The 16,762-nt window shown below is 28.4% G+C and overlaps 1 protein-coding gene and 2 long non-coding RNA genes across 6 annotated transcripts; 2 read left to right on the forward strand and 1 right to left on the reverse strand.

Annotated features, from left to right (window-relative positions):
- Nucleotides 1–1,086: 1,086 nt before the first annotated feature.
- On the reverse strand, nt 1,087–4,076 carry LOC149889069 (uncharacterized). Of its 3 annotated transcripts, none has more exons than XR_016452526.1 (4): nt 3,843–4,076; nt 3,440–3,677; nt 2,794–3,148; nt 1,087–2,687 (listed from the first exon to the last, which is right to left on the reverse strand). It is a non-coding gene; the product is annotated as an uncharacterized LOC149889069 (long non-coding RNA). The 3 variants fall into 3 exon arrangements; XR_016452527.1 differs by having other exon boundaries at nt 3,043–3,148; nt 3,843–4,070; XR_016452525.1 differs by lacking the exon at nt 2,794–3,148 and having other exon boundaries at nt 3,843–4,059.
- Nucleotides 4,077–4,525: 449 nt separating this feature from the next.
- On the forward strand, nt 4,526–11,483 carry LOC149889070 (uncharacterized). Of its 2 annotated transcripts, XR_016452523.1 has the most exons (4): nt 4,526–4,867; nt 5,021–5,066; nt 9,971–10,058; nt 10,214–11,483. It is a non-coding gene; the product is annotated as an uncharacterized LOC149889070 (long non-coding RNA). The 2 variants fall into 2 exon arrangements; XR_016452524.1 differs by lacking the exon at nt 9,971–10,058.
- Nucleotides 11,484–12,056: 573 nt separating this feature from the next.
- LOC145189548 (uncharacterized) lies at nt 12,057–14,481 on the forward strand. The gene is made up of 2 exons (XM_080066211.2): nt 12,057–12,338; nt 12,993–14,481. The coding sequence occupies exon 2, from the start codon at nt 13,001–13,003 to the stop codon at nt 14,114–14,116; it is 1,116 nt and encodes a 371-aa protein (XP_079922337.2). The 5' UTR covers nt 12,057–12,338; nt 12,993–13,000; the 3' UTR covers nt 14,117–14,481.
- Nucleotides 14,482–16,762: the final 2,281 nt, after the last annotated feature.

Here is a 16,762-nt window from a genome sequence, read left to right on the forward strand (position 1 = left end):
TATCTAATATCAATAATATGATAAGTAATATTAATAATATGTAATAAATAATATGTAAAGTAAGTTAACATTTCTAATAAAAATTAGTTGGTGTTGAAAAAATTAGACAAATGACTAAATATGAAAGTATTATTATGTATCTTTCATACCTAACTAGCAAAAAAGCAACCCGTAATACGGGTTATGGTCGGTCTGTTAATTTATAGTGGCTGTTTTCCACAATTTAAAGTTGCAAAACCTTAACTATTACCCTTTTAGAAAAACGCCTTCAAATTAAAAAATATGCGGAGGTAAAGTAATTTACTAATTATTTAACATTGAGTAATTTACAACTGAAATAGGTCATATCAGTGTAAGGCAGAACCAGTTTCCTCGACATTACTAAGCTCAAAACAATACGTTCTTAGTTATTGACACAAAATAATATTACTTCCTCATGCTTTAAATTGACGAAAAAGTAAAGCTAAATTCGTGTTATATTTTTAAAACGTGAACTTTAATTGATAAGATTAATATAAAGCGAACGTAAATTTTACATGAATTAATAATTCTTTGGCATCCCCTTGATACATGTTTCTTTAACACAGGAAATTGTTGTTAAATGCACACAACTTAATAAATTTATTCAAAATATCTGACCATTTGACTATTGCTATTTATGGCACTAATCTGACCATTTTTATATATGGCCTCTTTGTTTCAATAATTTTTAGTAAACGGTTATTTGCTACCATTTATTAAAAATTCCTTTTGTTACTCGAAATTTAACTCTCTTTAATAATTTGACACTAATAAAGGACCCCCCTTTCCCCGTTTTTGCCTTAATGGTGGTAAGGAGAATACATTTATCTTTATTAAAAGTTATCAAGTTTTTGATGAAGACCTTCTACCAGAATAATAAAATGTAAAACAATTATTTACATGTATAACAATTTTTTTCTTTTTAATATATATAAGAATTTTTTCTTTCCTCAAAAGTATTGCAAATGCAAACTAAGATAATTAATTAGTTTAAAACCTTACAAAATTTAAGTAACTCGATATTTGACAAATGCGCTAAACTACAACTATAACCCCCCCCCCCCCGTTTAAAAAGATCCCCAAAGTTACGTAAAACAAATAATTAGAAATAAAATAGAGAAGATTTTTAAAAATTGAACTAATTGCATATATTTATATCATTTTAACTGACAAAAATTTACAATAAAAGGTAATCAGGTTTTTTTTATAGATCGTATAAATGCGTCAATCGTAAATCTTAAAGAAAAAAAAAAGGCATTATAATACCATAACAAAAAAAAACAACCAAAAAACCAAAAAAAACCAAAAAAAAAAAAAAAAACAAACACCACATAAAAACTGAAAATCGATTTACCTATTTATAGTAACCTATTTTGACATGGCAGTTAATATAAATATTTATCAAAAATTTAACTATAAAATCTATTTCGAAGTACAAAAGGATTAACAATACTAATATATATATATATGTATATATAATAAAAAAAAATCAAATTAAGATATAAATTGCATTTTTAGCATGTTGTCTTGGCTTTAAGTAAATAAATAAAAGCAGTAAGTTTCAATAATGAAACTACCTATCATTCATTTTTAACAATAGACACCAACATGAAGGTGTTTATTGTTAAAAATGAATTTGAACACAAAACATCACAACAATAACACATAACAATAGAATATTTACACTCTTGATCCTAAAATCCAGCGAAAATAACAAACCAAATTAAAATATGAAAGGCAAAATTAGAAAACCAAATTAAAGTTAACTATATTTATTTTTTTACTAAACATATAAATACATAAAGTATATTTGTTTTTATATTCAATATTTGTTACTCAATTACTTCAAACTTAGGACATTAAAACACCCTAGATTTAAAGATCAAGGTTGCATACTCTCTCGTACACATTATGCTAAACATTAACAGACAATGTGTTTCCAGAATATTTAAAAAGGCCACACAACACAACCTAGCTCTAAAGCAGTAACACTGCCTGGCACTAAATGCTGCCAAGTCACACCTCTGCTATAAATACATCGCTTGACTGGCAAGGTTATCAATCATGCTCAACATAATGCCAAGTCACACCACTTTGAAAACATGGAAACAATATAATTTAAACATATATACAACTATAAACAAATATGGTTTTATATAACACAAATAAACATATTTTATAACAATAATAAATGACAGATATATTTATCAAAAACTGTGAAAAAAATATATATATTAAAATAATAAATAAATTTATACAAACAAAATGTGCTCACAACTTACAAACAGTAAATTTTCAAAATAAAAATCTTAAGACTATAAATTAAGAACATTAGAAAATGAAACATTATTTGTGTAACACTTTTCACCTACCACACCTTGAATGAGATGTTTATTAATTTTGAAAAACAAACTACTAAATGCTCTCATTCTTGAACATGCAACATATTGTTGACCATGAGAGAAACTTGGTTTTTTTGAGATATACCCCAACTCTGTTAAATGTTTGACTTTTATCAATTGTCATTGAATAAGCCAATCTGACAGGAAACTCACGACATTTCAGAACAAAAGGTATGTGAAGGGAGACTGATAGCGATTATAGCAATTTATGCTGGAACATCATGATTCCAAAATATTTATAGCAAAATCATGTAGTAAACAGCGCTAATAACAAAAAACCAAATTGATATAAAACAAACAGTATATATAGCAAAATAATTTGTATAGGCTTTTAGTAAATGATTAAAAGCAGTGATTTTAACAAAATTACCTATTTAACAATTTTAATAACAGACACAAACATGAAGTTAAGCCAAATGTCTATTAACTCAAAAGATAACAAAAAAACATCAGAGCAACAACACACACCATAAGTTAATATATGTATATAATATAACTTAAGTAAGATAACATTCATATTTAACAAAACATAAGTAACAACATTACGCAAAATGTTATTAAAATACATTATGTATTTTTAGAATAATCTTTAAAAACAAAGGCTTGAAAATAGCAAGACCTAAAGCAGTAACAGTTTGACACTAAAAACTATCGTGTAACCCTCTGTTAAAAGTACATCACTTGGCTGTCAAAGTTGACAAATCTTGCTCTACACGTTAACAGCACTTTGAAAACATGGAAACAACATAATATAAACATATGTACCAACTATAAACACAATGCGTTTAAATATGTATATAAGGTTAAATAAATATACCTCATATACATATTTAAACACATTTTTAAAACAATTATATAACACATATCAACACATACACAAACAATAAAAAAACACTTTACATTATTTTAAAAACACATTGATAAAACAGCTATAAGTGTGCAAATAAAAATTTTAAAAATGATGCCAGAAAATTCAAAAAGATACAAAATATATATTTACAAACAATACTCTTTACCTTCTTTTTTTTTTTTTCATAAGAACTGTAATCCTCACAACAAAATTTAACCTTTACATACAATAACATGTGAAATGCCATGTCAGTGTTGGCACAAAATTTTAATTTATTTTTCTAAATTTTCTAAAAAAGAACAAAAATAATTAAAAGCATCACAGAAATTTCAAAGTAGTAATAACCATTTTATGGAAGTAGCATTAGTGTAACTTTAAATAATATCCATACCCCTATTTTCTTTCTAAAAATTAAAATAACAAAAATAAAAATGCTGAAAGAAAAGCTAAAACAAACAAAATACAAACGATTTAAAAGATTAAAATCCTTTCTACTTTTTCTGATAAAAATTTAAATCCTTTCTACTTTAGCTAATAAAAATGTATATATAACTATTTTATATACTTACTTCAATTATAATATGATCTTAACGATTATCATTTCTCTTAACATGATTCTTTATGTAATATATCTAAACTAATGATTAGATTTCAAAAGGAAAAAAGTTTCAACTCGCTGAAGAGATCTTTCTCCAATGGCCGCGTGCATTTAGAGAACGCGCTTTTTCAAAGCCTAGTAACTAATGACGAAACGACGTTAAACATTAAACGTTAAACGTTAAACGTTTCTGTGCTAATTATATTAAGATAATCGAACCATACGAGGGGGATCACTACGAGCAAGATTAAGAAATAATCTATGCCTTTTTCAATAGATATGATCTGCATTTATTGCCATCTTAAATTTTAATCTTAAAATGAATTTTAATCTTAAAATGAATAGAATAGTAGAATAAATAGTAGTTTATGAATTTAAAAAAAAAACACACATATGTGGTAAGGTGAAAATTGTTTTATATGCGGTGAGGTAAAAAATGTGGGGTTAAGAACAAATGTGAAACCTATTATAACTTTTGTGATTCCTATAAAATTTAAGAATAAGTTATGTTAAAAAGACGCTGTTTAAAAAAAAAAAAAAAAAGAAATGAATAAAGAGAAATATATGAACAAAAAAAAGAAAACGAAAAAGAAAAAAAAAAGAAAAAAAGAAATGAAAGTCATTAAATGTATCGAGCGATCAATTCATTGGCAGTTGATGGTTTATTTAATTTATATTGCACAAGGATCATCCCACTTGGTGTAATTTTATTTTAGAATCATTTTTTGTTTTATCAAGAAAGATTAACAAAGTTATTAGAAAAGCCGAAAACAAAACAAACTCTTATTTGTAAAAATTTATCTTTATAAAAACACAGGTATTAAATTATTAATGATAAGAAGAGTTTGATAAAATGCTAAATACCAGTTGCTAAATAAACAATAAACTTAGAAGTTTGGAAAACTAAATTTTTCATTGGCCAATTAAAGCTTCGATCTTCTACACAATAAACAATGGAATCTTTTAGATAATAAACAATGGGATCTTTTACGCAAGGTAAGCGGGATATTTTACCGTGCTATTGGGATCAATTATTTACGCACATTTTTTTGTTGCTATTAATTGTCTAATTCTCATTTTTAAAAACTCATTTTTTTTTATTTTTTTTTTATTTTTTATTTTTTTTTTTTATTTTTTATTTTTTTTTAGTGTTCAATTTAAGAATTCATTTTCCACACCGAAGTCTTCATCAAAGGTAATTATTTACGACAAAGTTATTTGCTATTGTTATTTTGACTTATATGAAAATTTAAAAAAAAAAAATTGAATAAAATGATAAAGTTTAACTATCCTTTTGGTTGATTTTTATACATTTTTAAATTTATATATTTATAAACCTTTTTTTTTTAGTTTAAAAAAAATATTTAGCAGTAAAACATTTTCATAAGAAAAAGGAAAAAAATCCGAGAAAATCACTACCTAAAATTTTTAATACTTTGGCTTTCGGTTTTCAACGAATAGTAACAAATAACGTACGCAGTTCTATATCAGGGATTTGGAAAAAATTAAATGAAATATAATTTATATGCTTAAACATAAAAAGCTGTAATATTTCAGAAAAAACATTGCAATACCTCGCATACCTTATGTTATTTTGTTACAACCCTTGAAGACATAGTTCAGAATTACTATTCCATTTTATATTGACAAACTTGTTGTTAAAATAAGTTTTAAATGCTTTAAAAGCATAAAGAGTTCTATTTTAACAAGCTTCCGAAAATTCGATTTATCTTTTTAAAAGACTGATATAGAAGTGGGTTGATATTTGGTATTGTTCGTTAAAAACGAAAAATCCTTGCGTAGATGCTTACTAAGTACTACGTACAAATTTTAAGATAATGGTGGAGGGGTGAAAGGTTTTAATGCACACTTTAAAAAAAAAAATTTATTTAGTTATATAAACAAGTGTCAAAAAAAAAGGTTGATAATATTGCCTCGAAGTGGTTATCTGAATTTTTATGCAAATTGAAAAGTAACCCAAATCTCTGAAAGTCCTTTTAAAAACCGTTGCAGAGACCTTCTGCTTTGAGTTTATTTTACAACTATTTCTTTAGTTAAAACAGCTTTGATGTAGTTAGTGATGTTATTCCTTCAAAACTGCCTGGATAATGATACATTTTTTAGAAATGAATACAAGTATTTAATGCCATACCTTTGCCATAACTCTATTAGATAACTGTTAATGATATGACGCAGTATTCTAATATAGTCCGGGTGAATAAAAATGAGCAATTGCTTTTACTCAGTAATTGGTCAGCTTTACTTGAATAAAAACTTTAGGAATTTTTCTCATATTTTTATTCACGTAAACTTAAGCAATTTACTCAGTAACTGATCAACTTTACGTGAATAAAAACTAAAGCAAAGTTGTTGAAGTTTTTATTCATGTAAAGCTGACCAATTACTGTGTAAAAGCAATTGCTCATTTTTATTCACCCGGCCTTATGTTTTTGAACTTGCAGAAGTTGTCCATAAAATACACTTTTGTTTGTTGTGGCACCCTGATAAGGTTTTGCTTACAAATCAGGCATCTCTTAATTTAACAATTACATTAATTAATTATTACATTATTTACTATAATTACATTAATTAACTATAGCATTAGTTAACAAAAACAATTAGTTAATAAAAGTTGTAAATGGGAAGAGTTAAGTAAATGATTGAAATAGATGAGAAATCAGTATAAATTGTTGATTTAAATTGATCTTGGGAGCGGAGTTTTTTTTTTATTTGCTTAAAAATGCGTGCAGTTCAGTTTATCAAACCGGAAATAATTTCCAGGTTAAGGTGGTAACCCTAGAAATAATTTATTTTTTGAGTTTAAGCTATTTATTGATATTTTTTAGTAAAACTTGATTCTATTTCAAAAAATTAAAAAAAAAAAAACATTCAAAAATTTTTTTGCCTTGATTATCCAAAAATAAATTAGTTAAACTTCAAACAATGGGGTGTATTTGAAAACATAACATCTTACTAAATAATAACTCTACAGCTTTGAAATTTTGCAGAAATGTTTATTATATATAATATTTTCATTTGTCATAGGATTTTTTGATTTGCCTCGATAACTCCAAAGTTATTCAAAATATTTCAGAGTTTATTTATTTTCTCACTCAAATTAGTACGAAATTTCATATAAATCTGAAATTTGCCCTTTATATTACAAAGTCCTATGAGAAATGATTTATCAATGTCTTATAAAAATGTCCTAAAATTTTCAGTTCATAAATCCATACCATTTTTAAAAAACCATGTTTTGAAATGTGGAATGTCTCAAAAATTATTAAATCTGGGAAATGAGACTTTAAAAAAAGTATTTCAAAAATAGTGCTTAAAAACCACCAGGTATATATGAAGTTTGTTTTTCATTTGAAACCTCAACATCCACTGTACCTTTTTTAATTTTTCTTAGTTTTTTACGCTGTTTTAACACCATATTAGAAGATTTGTGCTTCATGTGTTTAACACGTTTATTATCAGCCTCCATTAGTTTCTTGGAAGTTATTTGTCCTTTAATTCCAAAACTTTCCAAAACAGATTTTACTCCTTCCCCACCATCATTGAAATGAAGAACTGCAGAATTAATTGCCAATTCAAACGTTCTTCTGGATAAGAATACATTTTTAGGACAGCGAGTCCATATAATTGCGTTAAATGCTTCATTTGCATTTTGCGTTTGTCCATGGAGGCATTTGGTTAGCAATTTATCATCAGATAAGTCTTGAAAAATTGGTTTCAGCTTTAAATAGATCCATATTGGTAAATTAATTTTATCTTTATGAAACTTAGTACCATTTAGTTGATCAAGTTGCCACTTACACCAAGAATTTTTATCTCTGGGACACATAGCATGGCGACATGCAGGATCTTTAAGTGCGGTGCAATGGTAGAGAATAGCTCCAATAGCTTTCTTCATCGCGTATACATTATCAGAGTTTCTCCGAATAGCAAGACCATAGTAGTTTTGCATGGAATCAATAATAGTATCAGTAAGTTTCCCTTTACCATGTATTGGAGTTTTTGTCCCTTTAAAGTTTTTCACTAAATTTCGAATTCTAGTACCAAGTCGCTTTTGTACATGGCCAATACACTCTAATTTCTCAATGTTAATTCCATTCTCTTTGTAAGGATTAGATTCAACAACTTCTTTAAAAGAAGAAGTATCTCCATCTCCTAAATATTGAGAATAAATTATATTGTTTTTCTGAATGGAACGTGCAAACATTTGAATAGCACCGGCAGCTTCCATGGCACCAGAGGATTTAGTATGGTTTATATGACAATCATGATTTACTTTCCATCTATCATGTTCAGGTGTACCTTCCTTGGATCTCCACATTGTACAACCTTTACAGTGTTTTGAGAAAGCCTGATAATCTAAAACTTTATCACCAACAACAGCTGTAACTAAGCAATTAGCAATTAGATAAGCAATTCATGTCACCAGACACACTTCATGCCTATCCTTTTAACTTCAAAAAGTGTTTTAGGTTTAAAAGTATAGCTAATAGTCACTATATAGCTTTAAAGTATAGCCATAAAAATGTTTAAAAAATAGTTTTCTGCTGCATTTTTAAGGGCATTTACATGTTGCTAGGGCGTTGCTAGGGAAAGTAACAACAACCAATTCCCAATTATATCAATTTGTTGACAATCATATTAATAAAACTTATTCATGGTATACATTTTTGAAAAGGTAATAAATTTCTTAATTAAATATAATAGAAATAATTTTTTTGAAAATTTTATCAAAAATCAACATTTATTTCTAGGGTTACCACCTTAAATAAAACTTTATCTTTGGTCTTCTTGTTGTAAATGACAGTGTGCTACTTGCCCTTGTTGAATCTCTCAGGAAACAAAATAGCAAATTTACTTCTCACGGCTGAAAATTGTTTAGAATACAAAAAAATAGGTGGTAAAAGGTGCTTGAAAAGTTTAAAATAACTTAGCTGTTTAAAAGTTGAATTTCCATCTCTCACCTTAACCGCCCAAATATATATAGCCTAATATAATGCGGCCGACAATTGTGGTCATTATCAGGTTTTACATTTCCTGAGAAAAAGACGTTTAAAAGTGAATTGCGCTCAGTAATGATTTCTCTGTGATCTAATCTTTACTGTCAAATGACGTAAACATCTACTTGTTCAAGTCTCTGCATTTGCTCACCAATTTCCATTTATTATTTGATAAATTAATGCTCTTATAGTCGGCAATTTCCATTTTTTCATGTGAGAATATGGTGTTTAGGTGATATGGCTACTTTAGCATCATAAAAGATATGAAGAACTTGTGTTTCTTGTTCGATTTCATAAATATTTTTCCAATATTTTTATTTTTACGTTTTCTTTTTTGTAGGTGCATTTTGATATGCATAATATTTTAGATATATGGATTTCTATTCATAGTTTATTTTTGGATTTCTATTCATAGTTTGTTTTGAGAAAAAACAAAAATTGTTTTTGTTTTTTTGGAGTTAAAAATATTTTCTTTCTTTTTCTTTCTTTTTTTCACATCCCTTCACGTCTCAAACCCTCCCCTACCCCCACATTTTGAGCAATCTTCTATTTCTGTTTTAATGTGTTAAGTATTTTGCATTTTGTAACAATTATACAAAACTTTTACGCAGAGTATTCAATCTATTCGAACCATTTTTTTTTTTTTCATTGAATCCAATTTAATCTTACAAAAATACTTTTCTAAAGTGAGCGATTTTTTTTTCTGAATTGAAATTTCAACTTCTTTTCTATTACATTTTACATTCTTTCGGTTTTGCATTACTTCCTTCAAACTTCTTAAAGTACTTTGACATTTAAATAAAAACTTATGTATGCTTCCAACGTCTCGCTTAAACTCACTCAATCCAATCAGGAAATGAGTTTTGAAAGTCAATCAACGCACAATTTTTTTTCCCATCCGGAGCAAATCATTTATCGTATTTTTAGGCGAAAAAGTTTTAAGACAGAGTACTTTGTAATGCATTAAGGTTTACAAATAGTCGAATGGTTACTGATACTGATTTCGAGTTAGAAGCTTGTGAATGAATGATCTTATTGCATCGCAGAGGTAACCAACAGTAGTACTAATTTTTTTGAATAGGGGACAAGGGGAGGGGGGAGATGATGGGGATTTCACTCTGGGCCTTATTCTAGGCGATGGCTCACCAGCGATGAAAGTGATGAAAAAAGTAATACCTTTGTGTTGTTGTTTTATTTTTTTTCATAGAAATTTTGCTGATTTATTATAGGGTAATATGTTTTTTGTAAATAGATAAATCTGTAAATCTAAAACTGTTTCTTTAAATTTGATAAAAAGTGTTATAAATAATGTTTTTTCATTTAGAAACTTTTTCTCAGTAACTCGCAAAAACCAAAAAAAAAAAAAAAAATCTGCAAGAGGTGGGATAACCTAAAGCCATCCCACTTTCTTGTACAGATTCTGAGTTCATGAGGGGCTCATAGTGAGTTGGTTCTGGCCACATTCAGGTTTTCGACGGGCCTGGTAGTATTAGATATGTCGTTAAAAATATCGGTTGACTCGTACTTTCTCCTAAGTGTTAGCTCCATACATTACACAGTGATCCCGATTTTCGCTATTGTGCACATACTATCCTACACAGAATAATGTAGAAAGAACTAAATAATCTGGTTCGTGATTCAGATTTATCCAAGAACAAGGCATAATACCTCCAACAATTGAACTTCCCAGTAGAATAGGTCGCAATTACTTTATATCCAAAGCGTCACCATTGGTTAAAGCCTTTCTTTAAAAAGAAAAGTGTTCTGCTATTCTGTTCAGATATCAAAAGCTTCATAAATATCTTAAAAATCTCTCGTCACCCAAAAGAATGGAGATTATTTACAGATTCTTTGAAACTTACCCTGAACAGTGCTGTTTTTTTGCATAATGAAAACCGTCTTCAAACATCTCAGTAACTCATGCTATCCATATGAAAGAGCTACTTTCTTACATTGAGTACAACAAATACAGTCGATACCTCTGTGGCGATTTGAAGGTAGTTGCCTTTTTAATAGGACTTAAGTAGGAATGAACAAAACAGTTGAGAAAGGGAATTGCACTTCTAGCGGAACGAATGGACTTGAAAACAGATAGAGAGAAAAAAAAATCCCTTTGATTCAGTGATGCAAAAAAGGATTTTTTTGAGGTCCTCAGATTTAACCAGTGGATCTCTTAAAAGACAATCGACTCAACGAATTGTTCTAGGGTGATGAAAAACAAGCAGGTGTCTTCACTTTTTGAGAAAAATACAAGGAACTTTTAGGAAACATTCTGATGATATATTAGAAACTTGGCTGCAATATGTCTTCACAGATACGATTCCTTAGTGATAAAAGTAGCAAACGTTTTCATTAATGTCAAGTGAACAATTTTACCAAGGAAAATGTGTCACTAAAATGTTGCTTGACTACCACTGGAAATTCTAAAAAAAAGCTGCTAAACAGCTGTACAAAAGACAATCAAACAAACCTAAGAAATAATCTATGACTTGATTTTTTTTTTGCAGTTATTTACAGTAGGCCTATTGCAATTAGTATACGTTTCTTGATGTAAGCATTAATTACAAATTCCGCAAAAATTAGAGCCCAATATGCAATTTAACTGTTGTATTTGTGTTAAGTACGTAAAAAAGAATAAGAAATAATTTATTTTATTTGAATAACACGACATATTTAAAAATTTTCTTGCTAGTGTTATTCAAAGCAAAACTGAATCTCTTTAAAGTCAAACATTAAAATTTTTAAAAGTGGACCAAAATTTTTTGTAAACACTATTTTCTTTCTTACTCTCTATTTTTATTATTATTATTTTTTTAACTTCATTTGTTTTTTTTGTTGTTGTTGTTGTTGTTTATTTTTCGCTTTGTATTCCGTTAATTTTTCTCCTCCCGGTTTCTCTATACTCACTAATTATTCTTCTCCCGGTTTCTCTATACTCACTAACTTTTCTTCTCCCGGTTTATTTGTACTTGTTTATTTTATTTCTCTCTGTTTGCACTTAATTTAATTATTTCAGAAGCTGAAAGGAAACTTTCATAGCGATGTTAAATGAAAATAATATTATTAACATCATTTGTTTGTATGATAATAGCAGCTGCGACAATTTCGAATGTTCGTTTGCAATAGACAATGTTTACACTTTCGCCTCAAAGACTTGCTTTTCACTTTTTGTCATAAAAAAATATTGTGAACAGATAAAAAAATTCGCGATACAGCAAATTTTTTAAATGATTTTCGGCGCTTTTTAAAAACGAACATAGCAAACAAGTGAAATATAGATTCAAACCTTCCATTTTCTTTTTATACTTCAAATTTTTAATTTTACGGTAAATTATCGCATAAAATTATCGTGTAAAATTTCACTGAAATTTTATTTATCAAATCATAACATAAAACAGATATTTTGTCACCTTCCAAGCTGACGATGAATCATGTACTTTATGAATAGTGTACGTTTGTTTTATTGGTCTTCATTTTAATGTTTGTTTTTTTAAAATATACTTCTCCATAAAAGTTTAAATTTAAAATGATATAGGTTTTAAGATATCAAATAAACTTATGCATGTATATATATATATATGTAAATGCATAAGTTTATTTGCTCACTTCTTTCATTTATATATATATATATATATATATATATATATATATATATATATATATATATATATATATATATATATATATATATATATATATATATATATATATATATATATGTAAATGAAAGAAGTGAGCTTTCTTTGAGAGAGAGAGAGAGAGAGAGAGAGAGAGAAAGAGAGAGAGAGATTTATACTATATATTGAGAGAGATTTATTATAAGAAAGCTCATTTTTCTCATTTTTCTTTTCTTAGATGTTTAAGTTTTCAAGTATGTAACCTTATAACAAGTATCTTAGACCCATATAACCTTAGTATATAACCTTATAACCTTAGACATTGTAGCACTTTATTAATTGCATATACTTTAAATAAGTTAACCATTTGACGCACAACTTTTTTACTTTTATTTTATAAATTTTTTTTCACAGAGTTTTTCTATATTTTTCTGATAATATAAATTATGAAACTTTTTAATTATGTTACATAATTTACTTTTTTAGAACAAAAAATGACTTCGGCTTCATCGTGCAACGATACGCACGAAATAACGTCTTTGTCAGCGTTCTCGTTTTCTTTTTCCGTATTTCTATGCATAGGCACAGTACCTCTTAACTTATTATTAATAGTGGCCATATTGGGAGATAAGAAGAAAGTGTTCAAAAAATCGATTTTCTATAAGTTTATACTCAACATTACAATTGCTGATTTACTTACAGGCGCAGTAAACGATGTGAGTTCTATCGCTTTTCATATCAAAGAAGCGAATCGACAAAGTATAAGTAATTACGAAGTTCTTTTAGTGCATCTTGGACTTTTTATGTTCAGTAATGTTTCCATCCTGTCAATGGCGCTGCTGTGCGTTGATCGGATAATAGCTCTGATGAAACCAATAGCATACAGAAAAGGATTGTCCAACTTGACTTGCGTTACAATCCTTGTTTCTACATGGTTTCTTTCATTCTTACTCATGTTGCCTTATTTTCCCATGCGATACGTGAAGTATCTGACAGTGTTTTCATTTACTTCGGTGTCCGTTACTTTTATCTCATTGATCTTAGTAGTTTATCTTTATAAAACGAGATTTGTATTATCGTTTAATATAGACAAATTGTCGTCCTGCACTGACGACTGTAATAAAAAAAACGCTACATACGAAGTAGCTAAAGTGGAAAGATTCGGAACAATTACTGATCAAGACAATGAATACAATAAAAAAAACAATCAAGTTTTGTCGAAAGTTGGTCAACTAAACCCAGATGTCGGACATAACCAACAAAATTTATTTACAAACCAAAAAATTCATCAAAATAATTTTCAAAATAATAATAATCGCGTTAAAATTAAATCGTTCTCTGCTGAACAGCGAGTGAATCAATCTTTTATCATTATGTTGATTGTTTTTCTGCTTACTTATTTGCCAGCTTGCTGTGTAACTGTGTACCTAAATCTATGCGAAATATGCAATTGTACGTTAATACATGTTTTGAGAGATTTCACCTACCTATCACTTTTATCCAGCGCTTTATGGAGATCAATCAATTTTGCATGCCGAATTGTAACACTTAATAAGAGGATAAAAGAAATCATCGCTCAAATAATTCAAAAATTACCGACAAACACGTGATATAAATTGCAAGATGAAGTTGGACTTAATAAATGACAGTGTGCTTTTATATTCAACTCAACCCTATTTTTACTTTGAATCTACTATATTTGCAGGGATTCAACGGTGGAAACACAAGGCTTCCTTCCCGATATGTATATTAATTGTCCATTTTTTCATAACCTCTCCCTGCCATTAAATGTCCTGGTATTGCTTGCAAGTTACTTGCGAAGAACATTTGTTCCCTTCTTTCTCAAAGATTAAAATCCATTTTTCTGAATAAACTGCGGAAACAATATCAAGAAAAACTTTTTAATGTTTTTCGATAACAAAACCATGAATATTACTTTTTTTAAAAAAAAAAAAAAATTAATTCTGAACCCAAACTTTTATTTTTTAAATTCTATGGTAAGAAATTATCAAAAATAAAAAAATAGAAAAGATTTTTAACCTACAAATACAAAAATGGAGCTTATGTAAATTCATTACGGACAATGATCTACCAAGCAAGCACACAACGCTGAAACAACGTTGAAACAACGTTGAAACAACGTTGAAACAACGTTGAAACAACGTTGAAACAACGCTGAAACAACGTTGAAACAACGCTGAAATAGCGTTGATTGACGTTGATCAACGTTATTTCAGCGTTGTTTCAACGTTGTGTGCTTGCTGGGCTACTTCTGTATATGACTAACAAGGATGAAACTTGTTAGTCATTTACAGAAGTAGCCCATTAAGAATATTGCCAACTTTAAATAGTTCTTTTTCTTTTTTTTTTTTTTTGAAAAGTTAAATACCTTTTCTGTTTAAAGAAATCGTTTTTGCTCTAAAAATAATTAAAACTTTTTTTAAAAAATAATTTTATTTTAAATGAAAATTTTCACCACTATGAACCCATAATTCTCACCTTGAATTAAAGTGATGCAAACCGCCCTAAAGCGCCGCGCAAAACCTTAATTGTGCATTTGGCCCTACTGCTATTACGCAGTAGACAGTACGATATTGGGTCGTCAATTATCGTACAGGTAAAATTTAACCTCACAAATGAGCAATGCGGTTCCCCGGAATTAAAGGTCAGAACAAACGAATTGGAGTTAGGACTTCTTCATCATCCGCTATACTTACCAGACCTAGCCTCCAACGACTTCCGTAGTTTATACAAAATTCTAATAGGAAAATAGTTTCTGAAAATTCTATACAATTGTCCATCCAGGAATTGATTGACTCTCGTCCACTAAGGTTTTATACTACCGGCCAGAACAATCTGCCGGTTAAATGACAACAGTGTATAAATAATAAGGGTGTAAACTTGCATGAATGAAATAGTTTCTTATATTTTTAAGTTATCAACCAACTCTGCCTTTTTTTCTGTAAATTTTATCCTTGACAATCTGATAGGTTTTACTGCAAAACTCCATGCACAAATCTTGCTTTAATGCTAACCTATCTTACAAACTTCATATCAAAAGTATCATATATATTTCATATATACTAAAATATCATATATATATATATATATATATATATATATATATATATATATATATATATATATATATATATATATATATAAATGTTTATACATACATATATCATATATACTTCATATCATAATGCTAACCTATCTTCCAAACGCCATATTGTGCATAAATGATATGAAGTTCTAAGGAATATATTTTTAAAATCTGAAACCTAAAGTTCTGAAACCGTTTTTTTACAGAAAGATTTTGGATGTGTAAAGTTGATTAGTGGTTAAAGTGCAAATCTTTATGCTTCAATTTAATTTGTATTATACGTACTCACCCAAGCGGGTGTATTTATTATTACAAATACAGTGAAAATAGAATTTAATTGTGCAGAGTCATATTTGAGTAAACTTACTACTTTAGATGCAAATATCTTGGACTAAATTATAAATAACATTTTTTTTGTGAGAACTTTTATTGGAGACTTAAAATAGTACTTTCCTTTAACTACTTGTACCAGACTTTTTGGCATTGATTCCACTAGACATTTGGTTATTGTCAATATTATACCATGATTTAACAACAGCCTTTACTAAACCTTCTTTTTTTAAATTAACACCTATTTCTTTTATCTAATAAAGTCCATAAATGTTCTATTTGATTTAAACTAGTTCACCTTCAGTCATGGAAAAATTTTGTACCGCAGGACCTCATTATAAACTTCAGCTTCCAGTTTTTCAAAAGGTTTAAAAAAATGTATAGACATTTTTTTTTCCGTCAGACGCCACAACTCCCAGAACCATGACTTGAGCTAGGGGCTTGGTTCTTAGATATCCAGGTGTTAAAGATATCTTTAACACCTGAAGGTAATTTAGCAATGTACTGATCGTTGTGACGGTTTAAAACCGCATCAATAATAAACATTTTTTTATCAGAAAAAATTTTTATGATTGGTCCATGCAACTTCAGGTGACGCAATACTTTTTGGCTCTTTAATTTCTCCTGAATTTCAATTTTTTAGCCAAAAGGTATTTTGAGGTCCTTGCATATGATCGTAGCTGTAAATCAGTATGAACAGCTCTCCTTATATGTCCGTGGGCTAACGTTAATGTCCCAGGATAACTTTATCATGGATTCCGCAGGATCTTTCAATATTTGGTTATAATCCCGGTTTTATTCATGCCTCAACTTCCCAACT

This window comes from Hydra viridissima, unplaced genomic scaffold, assembly GCF_058129835.1.
Source record: "Hydra viridissima isolate aposymbiotic clone 2 unplaced genomic scaffold, HvirCarnegie_v1 scaffold_5, whole genome shotgun sequence".
Classification (NCBI taxonomy): domain Eukaryota; kingdom Metazoa; phylum Cnidaria; class Hydrozoa; order Anthoathecata; family Hydridae; genus Hydra; species Hydra viridissima.

What these genes read in the sequence shown, in the direction of transcription:
- LOC145189548 (XM_080066211.2), top strand. Translation starts at nt 13,001, where the DNA reads ATGACTTCGGCTTCATCGTGCAACGATACGCACGAAATAACGTCTTTG.